The sequence below is a fragment of the Schistocerca piceifrons genome, chromosome 4 (genome assembly GCF_021461385.2).
Source record: "Schistocerca piceifrons isolate TAMUIC-IGC-003096 chromosome 4, iqSchPice1.1, whole genome shotgun sequence".
NCBI lineage: Eukaryota > Metazoa > Arthropoda > Insecta > Orthoptera > Acrididae > Schistocerca > Schistocerca piceifrons.
The window spans coordinates 272,242,199-272,259,069 of record NC_060141.1 but is presented as its reverse complement, the minus strand read 5'-3'; the positions used below and the strand labels follow the sequence as shown (position 1 = coordinate 272,259,069).

General features: G+C 42.3%; 1 protein-coding gene across 3 annotated transcripts in view; it reads right to left on the bottom strand.

Annotated features, from left to right (window-relative positions):
* The window catches only part of LOC124795036, a 69,224-nt gene extending 52,892 nt beyond the window's left edge, over positions 1 to 16,332 (bottom strand). For all 3 annotated transcript variants that reach the window (XM_047258814.1, XM_047258815.1, XM_047258816.1), the window contains exons 1-2: positions 16,217 to 16,332; positions 11,295 to 11,320 (exon numbers count right to left, since the gene is read on the bottom strand). In XM_047258814.1, coding sequence (XP_047114770.1) covers positions 11,295 to 11,320; positions 16,217 to 16,262 — 72 coding nt within the window. In that variant the 5' untranslated portion in view covers positions 16,263 to 16,332. The remainder of the gene's footprint in view (positions 1 to 11,294; positions 11,321 to 16,216) is intronic.
* Positions 16,333 to 16,871: the final 539 nt, after the last annotated feature.

The window sequence follows — 16,871 nt, the reverse complement described above, 5'->3', positions numbered from 1 at the left end:
AAGCACGACTCACGCCCCGTCCTCACAGCTTCACTTCTGCCAGTACCTCGTCTCCTACCTTCCAAACTTTACAGAAGCTCTCCTGCGAACCTTGTAGAACTAGCACTCCTGGAAAAAAGGATATTGCGTAGACATGACTTAGCCACAGCCTGGGGGATGTTTCCAGAATGAGATCTTCACTCTGCAGCGGAGTGTGCGCTGATGTGAAACTTCCTGGCAGATTAAAACTGTGTGCCGGACCGAGACTCGAACTCGGGACCTTTGCCTTCTATTTGTTGGAGCTCTTTCTCTTGAATAAATTATCCATTTTTTCTGAAACTTCAATCACTTGTTTGTCTGTACACTTAAATCATATCTGCCGATTTGTGTCCCATTCGGATAATTCTTTCGGTGTGTGCCTTTTTTAGTGTTAGAGTCTGTTTCAGTTGCAAAAATATTGTGTTTAGGCCAACATGATCTTTTCATGTTACAAAATTACTTTAATACATACCTTTATTGACAAATGAATGTATGTTTTATATGTAACTAGCTGTATAGGAATCGTTTGCATTCTGAAGTGGGTAATAAAGTGCAATCAGTTATTTCATTTGTATACCATCTAACTATTTCAAAATGTATAGCTGCAAACTAGAATTGCTATTTTGCTTTCGGGTACAAAGATCACTAAGTTTTTTGGCTGTCCAAAACGCAGACGCTGAACATGTAGTTGTCCTGCAAGGAACATGAGTCTTTCAAACCAACTCCACACCACTGGAATGCTTGTTCTTGAGTGTTATTGATAGACATACTGTACGCTAATATCACCTGAAATTGATAAGTTAGCTGAAAGGAGTGGAATTGTTGGTCTTAATATTGACTTGCGTATTTCACTTCCGGTCAATTTCTCTGCTTCTGAGATGTTGTTTAGAAGCTTTCCTGCGAGGGCATACCGGGAACATTGAGCGAATTTAGGAATTATGTCGAGAAGTTTAACTTTTCATCCTGGTTCATCACTCCATCAACAGATTTTGTTACACCTGCTAAAATGCAACAGACACTCTTTGTTACACGGTAACTATGGGTACACAGTTATCAATTGACAGTTCTCAAAAAAGTTTACGCTGGGCCGACGAGAAGCTGTAGATTCAAAACAAGAGAAGAATCTTTATCATCTGTGGTCACGCAAAACCATCGTTCATGTGTGTATTCGCAGTCCAAAGAGGGATGCAATAAGCAGCTCCGTCAAGTATGCATAGTGTCAGCGAGGTAGATACTGGAGTAGAACACGGTATGAAGTGAGTTCACTGTGGCAAGGCGACCGGTTTTGTTTCCTGTATGACATAAAAGCCTAGGTCCACGTGACTGCTCCAGTGTGCCTCTTATTGGTCGCTTCTGAAATCTTTGGCATTGTATATCGCGGACTATCGATCCGACAGTCTGGGGTAAAGATACAGAATCGTTCTCCACATTTTAAGGCGTTTAGTGTCGAAAGTGTCACTGTCAATCCTCTCGGTAGAGGGATCGACGCACCAGCTTGTGTGATCTGGTGTCTGTGGTTGCATTGTGCTTTCTAGGGTGGGGGAGGGGAGGAGGAGGAGGGGGGGGGGGGGTAAGCGGCATCGTCATGATGCTTCTGTTTCGGTTTCCTGGCCCTCACTGCTAGAGTAGGAAAGTGTTCCCACCCAACGAATGACTCCCTTAGACGTCGCTGGACCTATGGTTGATTGCCTCTGCCTGGTGTCGAAAGCAGTACCAAGCCCGCTCCAGAGTTGGTGGCGGTTATATCAAGGTGGAAGCTGCTAGGTGTAGTCGCAGCTGGTTTTGCAGTCATACCAGCCTCGTGCCATTGGCTTCTACAATCATCTGTCGTCCTCGGGCTGCTCTCATGACACCTAGTAGCCGTCCACGTACTTTCCCGAAATTGCCTTGTCCTATCTCTGTGACCAGAGAGCAGCGAGCGCGACGCTTCAGCTGGCGAGATTGTGTCGCAGACCGCAAGGGGTCTCAGCGTGTCCGGGGTCAGTGGCCATGCAGCAGTTTGCCATGGTGCGACTCTGAATGGGTGTTGTCCTGCAGGAGGCCAGTAACTGGGTCAGGATCTCGGCTTTGGATGCCTCTGATATAAGTTCTCTCATCTGCACTTGAAGGTGCGGACGAAGCCCTCAGCTTCATCATTGGAGTCTGTGTGGAATGGAGCTGATGTCAGGTGTGTTATGCCATTTCGAGAGAAGAAAAATACTATATGAGAATTGAGGGCCATTGTTTGAAGAGCTTGTTTCTGGGGCCCCTGCAATAGTAAATATTTTCTGCAATGTGTTTATTGTTTCCCTTGCTGTGGCATTTGGTATCCGAATGACTTTTGGGAATTTCCAGGAGGCGCCAATGACAATGAGCCACATCTTTCTGAAGAATGGATTGGCGAAGATCTCAATTATACACACACACGGGCGCTGCGACACTGGTCTGGCATCGAACCGTCGCGGGCGGCCAGAGTGGCCGAGCGGTTCTAGGCGCTTCGGTCTGGAACCGCGCGACCGCTACGGTCGCAGGTTCGAATCCTGGCTCGGGCATGGATGTGTGTGACGTCCTTAGGTTAGTTAGGTTTAAGTAGTTCTAAGTTCTAGGGGACTGATGACCTCAGATGTTAAGTCCCATAGTGCTCAGAGCCATTTGAACCATTTTTGAACCGTCGCGTGGGTACTGACAGTTGACACGCAAGCGGTGCAGGAGCGATCCGTCCTCTCTTCGACATGCGCGATGCCGAGCAAATAGGCGCGCCGCCTTGCAAACGTCTTCATGTGTGCCGTTCCCCAACAGTAAGCATGTTTGGAGCCTATGACATGCTGAGGCAGTGGCAGCGTGATGATCATTTGCCAGTCGTCTGTTGTCAGCGTCAGTACTTCATGTACGATGTGTATCATATTTTTGAGAGAAAAGTACATGCAGAGTTTTGCAAGGGAATGTAACTAACCTGACCCTCCTGAGGACTCATAGGTCGTCTCAAATGCCTGGGGGTTGCTTGACTGCCCCAAGATTCTGTGACTTCCAAACAACTCCCGAAATGGGTAAAATGTTCAGGACAAGGGAGCTAAATGACTGGCTTTTGATTCACACCCAAACTTTCTCATTGGTCATCATCTTTCTCCTGTAAGTAACATTCCTCTCGCCAAAGCTGCCCGTAATGTGAACCCATTTTACTTCTATTAAGGAAGACCGCCTCATTATCTCATCTTCAAATGCAAGCTAGTGCCCCTGGCACTTTGACTTATAGGTCTCGCAGGTATCCCGCCAGACGCGTCCCGAGGCAGATTTAAAAGAATATAAAATCACTGCTCGAATTTAAATGTAAATCAGATAATTGCTTCCCTACGCACTGATAGCAACAGGTATGCCACCATCAAATCCTGTCACACGAACTGTCTTCCAATCACGAGAAATAGTGGTCGTCTTTTCAGGCTACCGTTGGCACAAAAAATAAGTGTCCAGACAATCTTCGATAATTTTAACAAACTCAGCTGTCCAGGATGCAATATTTTCTTAAAATTTAAATCTGGTTCAAATGGTTCAAATGGCTCTGAGCACTATGGGACTCAACTGCTGAGGTCATTAGTCCCCTAGAACTTAGAACTAGTTAAACCTAACTAAGGACATCACAAACATCCATGCCCGAGGCAGGATTCGAACCTGCGACCGTAGCGGTCTTGCGGTTCCAGACTGCAGCGCCTTTAACCGCACGGCCACTTCGGCCGGCCATTTAAATCTGGTTATTGTTTCAATTTTCAGACAGAGGCTCCAGATGACATATGAAGCTAGTGCACGGAGCCGCTTTATACTATCGGTCTGCTACCTGTTATGAACCGCTAGCTACAACTATAGTTCAATTCTTTTATCTTGGCGGCTCGCGCATGCCCGCCCAGACGCGGGAGATTGCTGCGTTGCCAGTTGCACACGACGCACGCGCCAAGAGAAGCAGCGCCATAGTATAGCATAGTTCGCAAGCTTACGTTTAGGAGGGGAGCGCGCAGTTCATGAAGTAAAGCCATCACGGCCGTATTAACCCTTTCGCTGCTACAAAGACGTGTTCCCTGCATTCCGCACTGTGCTCGATTTTGTCACTGCACTGCTCGCCTATGCAGACACATGGTGTTCCGACTACTTTGACACTCTTATCATTCGATTCCACAAAAACTATTTGGCCCAAAAATTTGATTTTTACACATTTTCTTGACTGATACCTTCCCACCATAAATGACTTAATTTTGTTTCGATGTTCAATGCAGTTATTATGCAGCATTAAATATAGTAAACCACTGCACGAAATTTTGAAGAGTTTGCAGAGGTAAAAGTCTATAGCGTATACTTTCCGTATGGTCGATTTTAGTTGCCACAATGTTGAGAATGAAATGTGGACAAGATACCTAAATTTCATATAAAATTTACTGTATAACAATATCTCATTTCATTTAAGTAGAACATAGGTGTCGTATGTAATATTGAGAAATATTCCATCTTTCGCGACTGTAATAAAAGTTTTATTTACACCGGGCATGTTTAGCTTTATTTTAAAGCACTTCAATCAATCAAAAGGATGTAGACAAAATACATTAATGAAAACTGTAGACTTACAAAAACATTAGGACTTGAACATACCGTCTATCAGTGAAGTGCTCTGAGCTATGTCAAATATAATTTTTGTGTGTGGCACACACAAACAGCATTTATTTGCTAAAACACTGATCAGCCGACACAAACGTTGAATATTGTGTTACCGCAGCACAAAACTACGAAAGGTGACTTGGCAATGGAAAGAGACAAAATACTGTCCACTGAAGATGCTTCAAAAGAGAGAAATGCGTCTGGTCTAAATAAGTCGCTTATTACAGTTGCAGAAGAGGAATATATTTCAATACCATTGGTAAAGCTGCGACTGTGGAACAAACTAGACAGATAACATGAGTACCATTGTGTATATGCCATATCTTTCATTGATTGAAGTGCTTTAAAATAAAGCCAAAAGCGCCTGGTGTAAATAAAACTTTTATTACAGTCGCGAAAGACGGAATATTTCTCAATATTACATACGACACCTATGTGGTACTTAAATTAAATGAGATATTGTTATACAGTAAATTTTATATGAAATTTAGGTATCTTGCCCACATTTCATTCTCAACATTGTGACAACTAAAATCGACCATACAGAAAGTATACACTATGGACTTTTACCTCTGCAAACTCTTCAAAATTTTGTGCAATGGTTTACTACATTTAATGCTGCACAATAACTGCGTTGAATATCGAAACAAAATTTAGTCATTTATGGGGGGGGGGAGGTATCAGTCAAGAAGATGTGTAAAAATTATGTTTTTGGGCCAAATAGTTTTTGTGAAATCAAATGATAAGTGTGTCAAAGCAGTAAGAACACCATGTGTCTGCACAGGCGAGCAGTGCAGTGATGACAAAATCGCGCACAGCGCGGAATGCGGGGAACACATGTCTGCAGCAGCGAAAGGATTAATGAAGAGACAATGCACTAGAAATTTCAAAAAACTGCATTCAAACGAATAAAATTCGTGAAGTAAGACACATCGATATTGTTTTTAAAAAAAGAAAATAGTATGCACCACACAAGGTTTGAACTCATAACTGTGCACTTGGTAGCTCAACAGCTTAACCGTTACGCTAACGCAGCTCGCCTGGCAATGAAACTCCATGAGGACTGTAACAAGCCACGCAAAATACTGACAAACATTATTGGTATGACTATGAATTACTCATGCTTCATCGATGTACAATAGGAAATAAACAATTACCGCTGTTCTTTATTGTGAAAAAGTGGTTCGTGAGATTGATACAAACACCTTTCCTTGCTATCGCCTGAATTAGGAGTCTTATTGCTTGTTTGGTTTAATTAATTAATAGAATATGAAGCAATTGGTATAAAGAATGCATTTTCCAAACTTTCTATAAAAGAAAGTCTGCTATCCAGACATTGATTTTGTTCTATTACTTTATTTATGACTGAACATTTCTAAAACTGGAGACACTCGTCCGTGATCTGCACTGCAGTCGAGATCTGGCAACGTCGTTCTCTGTTCATTGGCTGACTGAGTTTTGTGACGTCAGATGCGCAGAACGAACCTAAACTCGGCCGCCAACATAAATGACGCGCACTTTAGTAGGATACTTACGAAAAAGTCCGATAAAACATCAGTTAGCACTAATGACCTGCACCTGCAAGACCCGTTAAGTGCAAAAAGTACTTTCCTATATTAGCTATCACAATTTTTTGCTTGCAAAACATTGGTAGAATACGAGGGAAATGCAGTCGATCTACAAAAGAGATTGGTTGCAAAATACACGTTGACCCATTTTAAAATATTGCTCAAGTGTGTGTGTGACCCATGTCAAATAGAGCCAACGGAGATACCGATAGTGTAGATCCACTGGAGGGCGTCCTGGAGTTGCCTTAAAACTTGAACTGTCAGGCACTTGTAAGACAGACGCAAGCTATCCTGTGAAAGCCTGCTTACGAAGTTTCAAGATCCGGTTTTAGATGAGGTATCTAATAATGTACCACAGTCTGCTACGTATTTTTCCCGTAGGCACAGAGAAGAAAAGATTAGACGAATTAGAGTGTGCACATAGGCGTTTAAGCAAATGTTCTTCCCGTGCTCCATACGTGGATGGTACTGGAAGAAACCCTGATAACTGGAACAGTGAGAAGTGCCGTTTTGGTGCACATTAGTGGTTTGCAGAGAGTAGCTGTTGATATAGAAACATCTGAAATACAGTAAAATTAGAAAATAACAAAATTCACGAAAAATGACCCAATCTGCACTGCAGCTACATGATTACTCTGCAGTTCACAGTTAAGTGCCTGGCAGAGGGTTAACAGAATCACCTTCAAGCCACTACTCTACCGTTCCACTCTCGAAGAGTGTGCGGAAACAAAGAACACTTAAATAATCCGTGCGAGTTCTGATTTCTCTTTCTCCCTATGTAGGTGGGCGCCAAAAAAATATTTTCACACTCTGAGGAGGAAGTTGGTGATTGAAATTTCATGAGAAATTCCTATCACAGTGAAAAAGGTCTTTGTTTTAATGGCTCCCAACCCAATTCGTGTATCATATCCATGACACTCTCTCCCCTATTTCGCGATAATACAAAACAAGCTGCCCTTCTTTGAACTTTTTCGATGTCATCCGTCAATCCTATCTAAAGCGGATCCCACGCCGCACAGGAAAACTCCAGAAGAGGGTGGATAAGCGTAGAGTAAGCAGTCGCTTTAGTTGACCTGTTACATTTTCTAAGTGCTCTGCCAATAAATCGCAGTCTTTGGTTAGCTTTCTACACAACATTATCTACGTAATGGTTCAATTTAAATTACTCGTATTGTAACCCCTAAGTATTGAGTTCAGTTTACAGTCTTTAGATTTGTGTGATTTATAGTGTAACTGAAATTTAGCTAATTCTTTTTAGTGCTCATGTGGATGACTTCACACTTTTCATGATTTAGAGTCAATTGCCACTTTTTTCACCATACAGATTTCTTGTCTAAACCATTTTTCAATTGGTTTTGATCATATGATGACTTTACATGACGGCAAATGACAGCGTCGTCTGCAGACAGTCTAAGAGGATTGCTGAAATTGTGTGCTAAATCGTCGATGTGCACCAGGAAAAACAGGGGGCCTATAACTCTTCCTTAGGGGAACGCCAGATATTACTTCTGTTTTACATGAAGACTCTCTGTCAGTTACTACGAACTGTGACCTTTCTGATAGGAAATCATGAATCCAGTCACACAACTGAGACGATACTCTATAGGCACTCAATTTGATAAGAAGTCGCTTGTGAGGAACGGTATCAAAAGCCTTCTTGAAATCTAAAAATATCGAACCAATTTAATGGCCCCTCTCGATAGCGCTATTACTTTGTGAGAATAAAGAGCTAATTGTCTTTCACAAGAACGGCTTTTTCTGAATCAGCATTGGCTGTTTGTCGATAAGGCGTTTTCTTCGTGGTGATTTATAATGTTCGAGCACAGCATTTGTTCCAAAATCCTACTGCAAATCGACGTCCTTAATATGAGTCTGTACTTTCACGGATCATTCGCATTTCCTTTCTTGGGCATTAGTTTGACCTGTGCAACTTTCCAATCTTTGAGTACAGATCTTTCTACGAGCGAGCGATTGCATATGATTACTAAGTGCGGAGCTGTTGTATCAGCATACACTGAAAGGAACCTTTCTGGTATACAACCTGGATCGGAACTTTTGCCTTTCCGCTACATCGAAGATATCTACTTCTAAGTTACTTACGTTGCAAGCTGTCCTTGATTCGGATTCTGCAGTATTTACTTCGTCGTCTTTTGTGAAGGACTTTCGGAAAATCTTGTTTAGTAACTCTGCTTTATTGGTGCTGTCGTCAATAGCATCGTCGTTGTTATCGTGCAGTGAGGGTATTCACTGCGTCTTGTCGCTGATGTACTTTACATATGTCCAGAATTTCTTTGGGTTTTCTGCCAGATGTCGCGACAGAGTTTCGTTTTGTAAACTATTAAAAGCATCTCGCATTGAAGTCCGTGTTAAATTTCGAGCTTTTGTAAAACTTCGCCAATGTTGAGGATTTTGCGATCTTTTAAATTTGCATGTTCTTATCGTTGCTTCTGCAGTAGTGTACTGACCTGTTTTTTGTACCATGGGGAATCAGTACGAGCGCTTATTAATTTGTTTGGTATATATTGCGATGGTGGGGTGGTACTGCGAATAAATTTCCACCCACATTGTGGTGAGCCTCTTCTCACACGCACGCTTCCCAAAAGTTACTGAGATGCAGTTCTTACCCGGAAACAGCTACAGAAAAAACAGCTGTACACCTCTTAACCACAAGTCGCACTAATTTTTTGTTTTCGGTGGAAGGTTAATAATACTTAAATGAAGGTATTTACGTGCGTAAAATTTCACTGTAATACGGTAAGCTAGCATACACCAATTACTTTACTCTAAGTTGTACAAAGTCTGAAAAGTCCATATGTACATTTCATTCATGACCGTAGCCAGTTTATTGTAATTATTAGTTATCCTCCACAGAAAGTTTACAAACGGATTGTTTCTTTTAGAATAACTCGCTGGAGTGTTGTTATAATCAGTCTCACGTAACAAAATGTTTACGTTCGAATTTAGCTATTTAGAATGTCATCAAAAGTTCCGAATTTCACACCGTGCATTAAACTGAACTATCCTCTAAACTTTACGGCACTTCTCAAACATTTTCGTACCGAAATACCGGAATATTAATAGTTTTCATCGGAGCACCTATCAATAGGTCCGACCACTATTAGATCCAAGCCCCGACTCTGCTCACTTCTCCACACAAAAGAATTTTCTGGTTCCCAAAGTACACTCGAATATGCTAATTTCTGACTTCCAGAGAAACATCACAGCCAGTCGGAAGACAGTATCGAACCCTCTCAATCCCGTGCATGTATACATAACCAATCAAAATTTATCACTGAATCAGGACATTAAATTAACATAAATAAATTTTGAAAACCCACAAATATAAAATTAACTCCCTCTTAACCGAAATCATAATCTCATTTCCGCAGTACCATAAATTGACGAAGTAGTTTATAACAAATTCCTCAGTACCAATGACTAACTCGTACGTCATCTCGAATATTCCTCACAAGACCAGTTACTCTATGTATAGCAAAAAAACTTCACACAAAACATTATTTCACATTCACATCTTCATTCACTCTCATATCCAAGCACAATTATAATATAAATTAATAAACAATTAGAAAATTAAACAAACAAAAGTGCAAAATGAAATGACAGAATTTCATAAGAATTCGTGGTACTTGTTTTTTTTTATATGTCGGAAAGAACGCTGTGTCCAGGATAGCGCAGTCGTTAACGCACCTGCCTAATAAGCAGGAGATCGCGGGTTCGAATCCCGGTCTGGTACACATTTACGCTCGTCGCCGCTGACTCCGCATAATGTCCCGCTGCAGCTGGCAGCAGTAACTCTCCTCAGTTTATATATGAAATTATTTTTCCAGCAGCTCAAACAGTGTCCGTCAGCTAGTGACTTCTACCAGACCGCACATAAACTAAATACACACGGGCAAGTGACGCCACTTGTCCAGCGCGTGACATACTGACCGCCTGTTCATTGCTCTTATGTGCGATCTCAATAGGCACGATGTACGATGCTACGGCTCAATATTTGTCAACTGCCGTCGATATTATTTCTTTGAATTTAAATCACATCTGGTCTGGACACAGATCACAAACTTATCAACGCAGTAGGTCTGTCCGCTCTTTTTTTCGCAAGACAAGTGCTAGTCCCGCCATTTTATGTAGTAATTTCGCATATTTTTATTTGCCTGTCATTTTCACTTTCGAAATCTGGCTTTCTTGGAATTTGGAGAAATGATATTATGTCGACAGGTAGTGACACATTTTTTTAATTGTATACTTCATATTTTCTTTGACGTAATCATGGAAAGTGTTTTCTATTGTTAATCGGTATCGGTCGCCACTGACCATCATCAGAACGATTGAGAGCAGCAGCAGATGGTCACCAAGTGTCAAATGCTAGTCAACCACGTGAAGGTATTCTTAATAGTTCTGATGACCGAATATGGTTATTGGAATCTCTCGTAAGGTTTTCAATACTTTCGCCATCTTGACTTTTTTCGTCAGTTTTACAGTAGCTGGGGGATTGGAAATGGTATAGTTACAGCAATGTCACCAAGAACAGCCATCTTAGCTGTGGACCAGTACCCTCCGATATATTTATGAGCCTAACTTCTATCTGGCTAAAAGTATCTGCAAGCAGATGGAGCACTTAGTATTATATGGAAGGCGCATAAAGGTCGAAAAATTTGGCTTAAAGGTTTGTATTAACCCTGTAACAGTGAACGGGCTCCTAAATCCTGACCGCCATATAGCAAAAATATCTGCCCGATGGCTGACACCACCTCAGTGATACCAGTAAATATTAACGGTTTTTAATTCCTGTCTCCCTTCTCTTTTTCTCCTACTACTCCCCCCCCCCCCCCCCTCTCTCTCTCTCTCTCTCTACCTTTGCACAAAGGTAAGATCTTTATTAGTGATCTGTCGCATTAGAATCGAGAAGAATATCAAAGTATCTCGAGATACTTTCAGACCGACAAAAATAAGTCAACTCCGTTACGAAACTACAAATCTTATAAAAGTAAACATTAATGTGAGAAGCTTCGGCTGAAAATTACTGTAGTCTTCATTTGTACTTAAATGTTTCATGGTTACTGTTCTTACCTGTGCATTGGTAACACTGATGAAGCCTGAAAAATGAAAAAAACAAAAAAGTTGATTTCAAGTTATGTTGTATCGGGAACAACCACTGTAAATATTATTTAAAGCTGACAAAGAATTTAGTACAACCTTGTACACTACGCTTAAAATTTTTGCATTGATAAAGATGAAAGTTTAAGCTACATTCAAGCTACATCATTGTTTTGTAATAATTCTCAAATTCTCCAGCGAGATTTACATTGGTCTGTAAAAGTTTTCTGCGAATCCTGAGAATTGTTTGGTTCTACAAGAACGATATTTAGGCGATTACGATGGATGGTTCACGAAATTTATTACGTCTGACGCTGCCAATACCGTATTAATAACGTCTTATTTTAACATAAGATTTCGATTTAAGACGGTAGAAACGTTGGTGTACACGTTTCTATAGAAAAAAAATCATCCAGAATATACAGCTTTAAAATGGAACTGAACATCTACGTAGTGCCATGTGAAATTTCACCGCGCAGCTGCTAAAAATAGTAAACAGGAGACACGTTCAAACCTAGGCATAAAGCCTGTGCGAATTTGATTCCGTGTACTCAGTAACTATGCCTCACAGACAGGCGCGTGAGGAATATATGCAGATGTCAGGGTTTGAGAGAGGACGTGTTGTTGGGTACAAAGCAACCGGTTGGAGTAATCGGCGAATCGCTCGACGTTTGAATAGGAGCGGTTCCACTATTCGACGATGTTGGCAGGCATGGTCACGGGGCTGAACACAGGATCAAGAAGGAAGTGGTCGACCTAGAGAGGTGACAGAAACTGAGGACCGAGCAAATGCCAGAGAGGAACTCAGAACCCATGATTCATCATTATTATTGATTTGACATGCAACTGGTGCTTAGGTGAAGACAAGAACTATTAATATGCAGATCATAGAAAGGGGACTGGGCTGAGGGTGCCCCTTTCGCCTGTTATCATTGACGTCTGTACACCAACAAGCCATTTTGCAGTGGTGTGGGTCAGATTCGGTCTATAATCTCATTGACTGAAGTAGAATTGTCTTCAGCGATGAGTCCCGCATCGCACTGAGCCCAGATTACTAGTGAAGAAGCCGGCCGCAGTGGCCGAGCGGTTCTAGGCGCTTCAGTCCGGAACCGCGCGACTGCTGCGGTCGCAGGTTCGAATCCTGCCTCGGGCATGGATGTGTGTGATGTCCTTAGGTTAGTTAGGTTTAAGTAGTTCTAAGTTCTAGGGGACTGATGACCTCAGATGTTAAGTCCCACAGTGCTCAGAGCCATTTGAACCATCTGAACTACTGAAGACGTACCTGGAGAAGCCCTGGGCAGCGGTGAGACACCAACTAGACTGTTGCCCATCATATGGCTTGACAACCAGAAATGATGGTCTGGCGCGCCATTTCATTTCGTAGCATGTCTTTGTCTGTCATCTGCGGTACTCTTTCGGCACAGTGGTACGTCTACGATATTCTACGCCCCGTCTTGTTGCCCTTCATGGCAAGCCATCGTGGGCTTACATTTCAGCAAGATAATGCCCACCAGCATACGGCGAGAGTTTCTACTGCTTGTCTGCGTGCTTTCCAGAGCATACCTTGGCCAATAAAGTTTCCGGATCTCTCCCTAATTGAAAACATTGGGAGCATCACGGGGAGGGTCCTCCAACCAGCTCGGGAATTCGACTACTTAAAGCGCCATTTGGACAGAATTTGGCACAATATCTTTCAGAAAGACATCCAACAATTTTGCCAATCAGTGTCGAGCCGAGAAGCTGCTTGCATTTGGACCAGAGGTGGACCAATGCGTTATTGACTTTCTGTTTGTGACGCTCTTCCTCTTGACTAAATCATCCAATTTTTCTGAAGTAGTCATTCGTTTGTGGGCGCATGTTCATCACATCTACCGATTTGTGTCCCATTCGAATAATTCCTTCATTGTGCGTCGTGCACTTGATTTTTGTGTGGGGTTTATGAAAGACTCAGCACCGAGCGAGATGGCGCAGTGGTTAGTACTCTGGATTCGCATTCGAGAGGACGACGGTTCAAATCCGCGTCCGGCCATCCTGATTTAGCTTTTCCATGATTTCCGTAAATCGCTTCAGGAAACTGCTGGGATGGTTTCTTTGAAATGGCACGGCCGACTTCTTTTTCCACCCTTCCCGAATCTGATGGAACCGATGACCTCGCTCTTTGGTCCCGTCCCCCAAATCAACCAAAGACTCCGCCTTCGTGTCTCTCCTTCCAACAACTTTGGATCAACCGCCATGGCACACAGCAGTAACTGCTGGGACGCTCTCCAAAGCGTGGGACGAGTTTGACTGTCGTCCGGACGTTTACTGCGTGCCCGGTTGAGAGCATAACGGATATTTGTCACAGGTAAATGAAAAATTTCATCTTAAACCCAACTCTAAAACTTACACATGTCTACGTATGTAAAAAATACACCCTTGTGCATTCGGGTGCTTCTTTTGAAAATAAAAATATTTAGCGAGATGAGTTAATATTCACCCAAAGTTTCCATCTTCATTCATGCAGAAAATTAATCTAGTAAAATCAAATGAATGTTTTTGAAACACGTTGTAATTTTTGTACTGTTTATGGGCATACGCAGAAATTCTTCCAGAAGGGCATGGCTCTAAAATTGCCAGTTTTGATACAAATTCAGAACTCCCCCTCTTACCGCTCCTCTCCGCCACGTCCGTCATGTGGCCGCCAATGCTAATGCCAGTGCTACTGTTCGACGGTAACATATGAAAGTTTAGAAAGAAAAATTTAAGGCGTAGTGTACGGAGATCGGTTCAATTTCAGAACGAGGAAAGGTACCGTAGAAGTGGTTCTAACATTGTGTTTAGTAACTGATAGTAGACTGAAGAAAGCTCAGGATTCCTTTCTAGGAATTGTGAACCGACAGAAAGCTTTCGCCAGTATAAATTAGAATAAAATGTAAAGCTCTCGAACGTCGTGACCCTTAAGACTTGGAGACACAGGAGAACTTAAATTATGTGTTGAAAGGAAGGGACAGCACACCTAGCGTAGAATATGGCATAAGGAAAACAAATGCATAGGTGGTGACGACTGGGAGGAAGGAGAAGAACGACTTGTTTAGCATCAAAACAATATACCAGTGAAAGAAGGGAAGAATTCTCATATCTAGGTAGCAGGACTAGGAAGGAAGGCCGAAACAAGGAAGATATCAGAAGTAAACCGGCACGGGCGAAGAGAGTTATCTTCAATAAACGAGCTCTACTGGCATCATATATGAACATGGATATGACAAAAAAGTTCCTGAAACAGTCCGTCCGCAGCACAGAATTGTGTGGAACTGAAACAAGGAACCTCAGATATTCAGAGAAGAAGAAAGTAGAAACATCTGAAATGTAGGCCGGCCGAGGTGGCCGAGCGGTTCTAGGCGCTACAATCTGGAACCGCGCGACCGCTACGGTCGCAGGTTCGAATCCTGCCTTGGGCATGGATGTGTGTGATGTCCTTAGGTTAGTTAGGTTTAAGTAGTTCTAAGTTCTAAGGGACTGGTGACCTAAGAAGTTAAGTCCCGTAGTGCTCAGAGCCATTTGAACCATTTTTTTGAAATGTAATGCTATCGAAGAATGTGGATAGATAAATGAAAAAAGTACTGCAATGACTGATGATGTTATTAAATCTGCGGAAGAAGGAATAAGGTAGTTGGAGATCTGCTCGGTATCCAGGTGTAAATAACTTGGCACTGGAAAAAGTACAATAATGAAATAACAGCTGGTTGGTTCAAATGGCTCTGAGCACTATGAGACTTAACTTCTGAGGTCATCAGTCGCCTATAACTTAGAACTAATGAAACCTAACTAACCTAAGGACAGCACACGCATCCATACCCGAGGCAGGATTCGAACCTGCGTCCGTAGCGGTCGCTCGGTTCCAGACTGTAGCGCCTAGAACCGCGCGGCCACTCCGGCCGGCAAATAACAGCAGGGGCAAGCAAAAACTAGAATACGCAAAACAGACCCTAGAGGATATTTGGTGTAGCAGTAACGTGGAGCTATGCTTGTACGGCTGCCACCTACTTATATCTTCTGATGATGTGCATTTATAGTCGCTTTATTCCTCTTTATAGTATCTATCCACAATTGCCCACTTAATTTTTACACTACGATCCACAAGAGTACGATAATATGCTGCATGCAACTGTTTATTTTTTTACGCTCGCCAATAGGCGATAGTAATTATAATCTCAGGAAGAAGGGCACTAGATGTTTAAAGCCCATAGAGAAACGAAATTCCTTTTGTGCAACTGATTGCTGATTTTTTCAACAGATATACAGTTGCTTAAGCTGTATCAGGTACTAAATTTGTCGTATTTGCAAAGTAAATGTGTTGTTTTTACTGCACAAATATGTTTTAAAATGACATGTAAGAAACCATCATCGTTGTTTTCTGTTAATCAGCGGCTGTTTCTGTCCAGGGGGTTTTCTACTGAAGTGGGCATATCCGTCCTATTGAATATGCACCACGAGTGTCCGAGAGGCAATTCTTTGACTTTTACTGAAACGTTGCACCGAATAGTCAAAAAGTGTAAATGTAATGTGAAATGTGCACAAAGTCATAGAGGAATTGGCACTCAGATTTAAGTTAAACTGCTCAAGTGTGTATTTTACCACGTGTATCCACAATGGATGCTGCGTTTACTTACAATAGTAAGATTATCATAGAAGAAAAATGTGAATACTGATGTAGAAACTGTATGTAAAGTGACCTGGCCCGAAATGATTTCTGCCGAGGAAACAAAAGTTCATTGAGGCATTTCTGGCTGCTTCAGGGTTTCTATCGACAATGTTGAAATCAGATTTGCCTTCGGGAATCGGGACCCTAGGGTTTTCGCACTGCACCTGAAACTCCTAAACATCCACACTTCAGGCACCTACATTAGTCAACTTACCCAAGCTGGAGAGAGTGAGGACTATCGAGCACACAGTGGCCCGCATTGTGAATGCAGTGTGACTGACCAGGCGCCGTAGACTACAAATGAGAACGCGCGCTCGTTCGTTACACGCCGACGGCGGCCGAAGCCGATAACAGCAATTAGACGACCTGCCCACGTTTCCTGCAGGCCACTCAGCAAGGACACCACTTCTCCTTTTCCACGTATCGTATCTCCACACGTTGTGTTCCCTCTAGCTAATGAACTGAAGGGTTAAAGCAGTTCACTGCTGCAAATCATAACGCAAACCTTTTGTGACTCTTGGTGTTTGTGAACACTCAGCATCCTGGGAAATAACATCAGTCATGCTTCACTTTCACGCACAGGCAAATGTATACCCAAGATCTGAGCTAGTGGGAAACTTATTCGTTTCAAGATGAATGGCGAAACAGTTTTGAGATTTCATAACAAAGAGTTCCGGGTACACTGACTACAAGTCAGTATCCATTACCTGCTCCGCCTTACTGGAAACTAAAACTGAACTGAAACGTCTGAGTGTGTAGCAGGGCAGGATTCGATTTCTGCACATCAGAAGTATGTACAAAGTACAGTCAAATGAAAAAGATACAGATGAAAAATAGCAATTGAACTGTTTATTATTTCAAAAGTTATC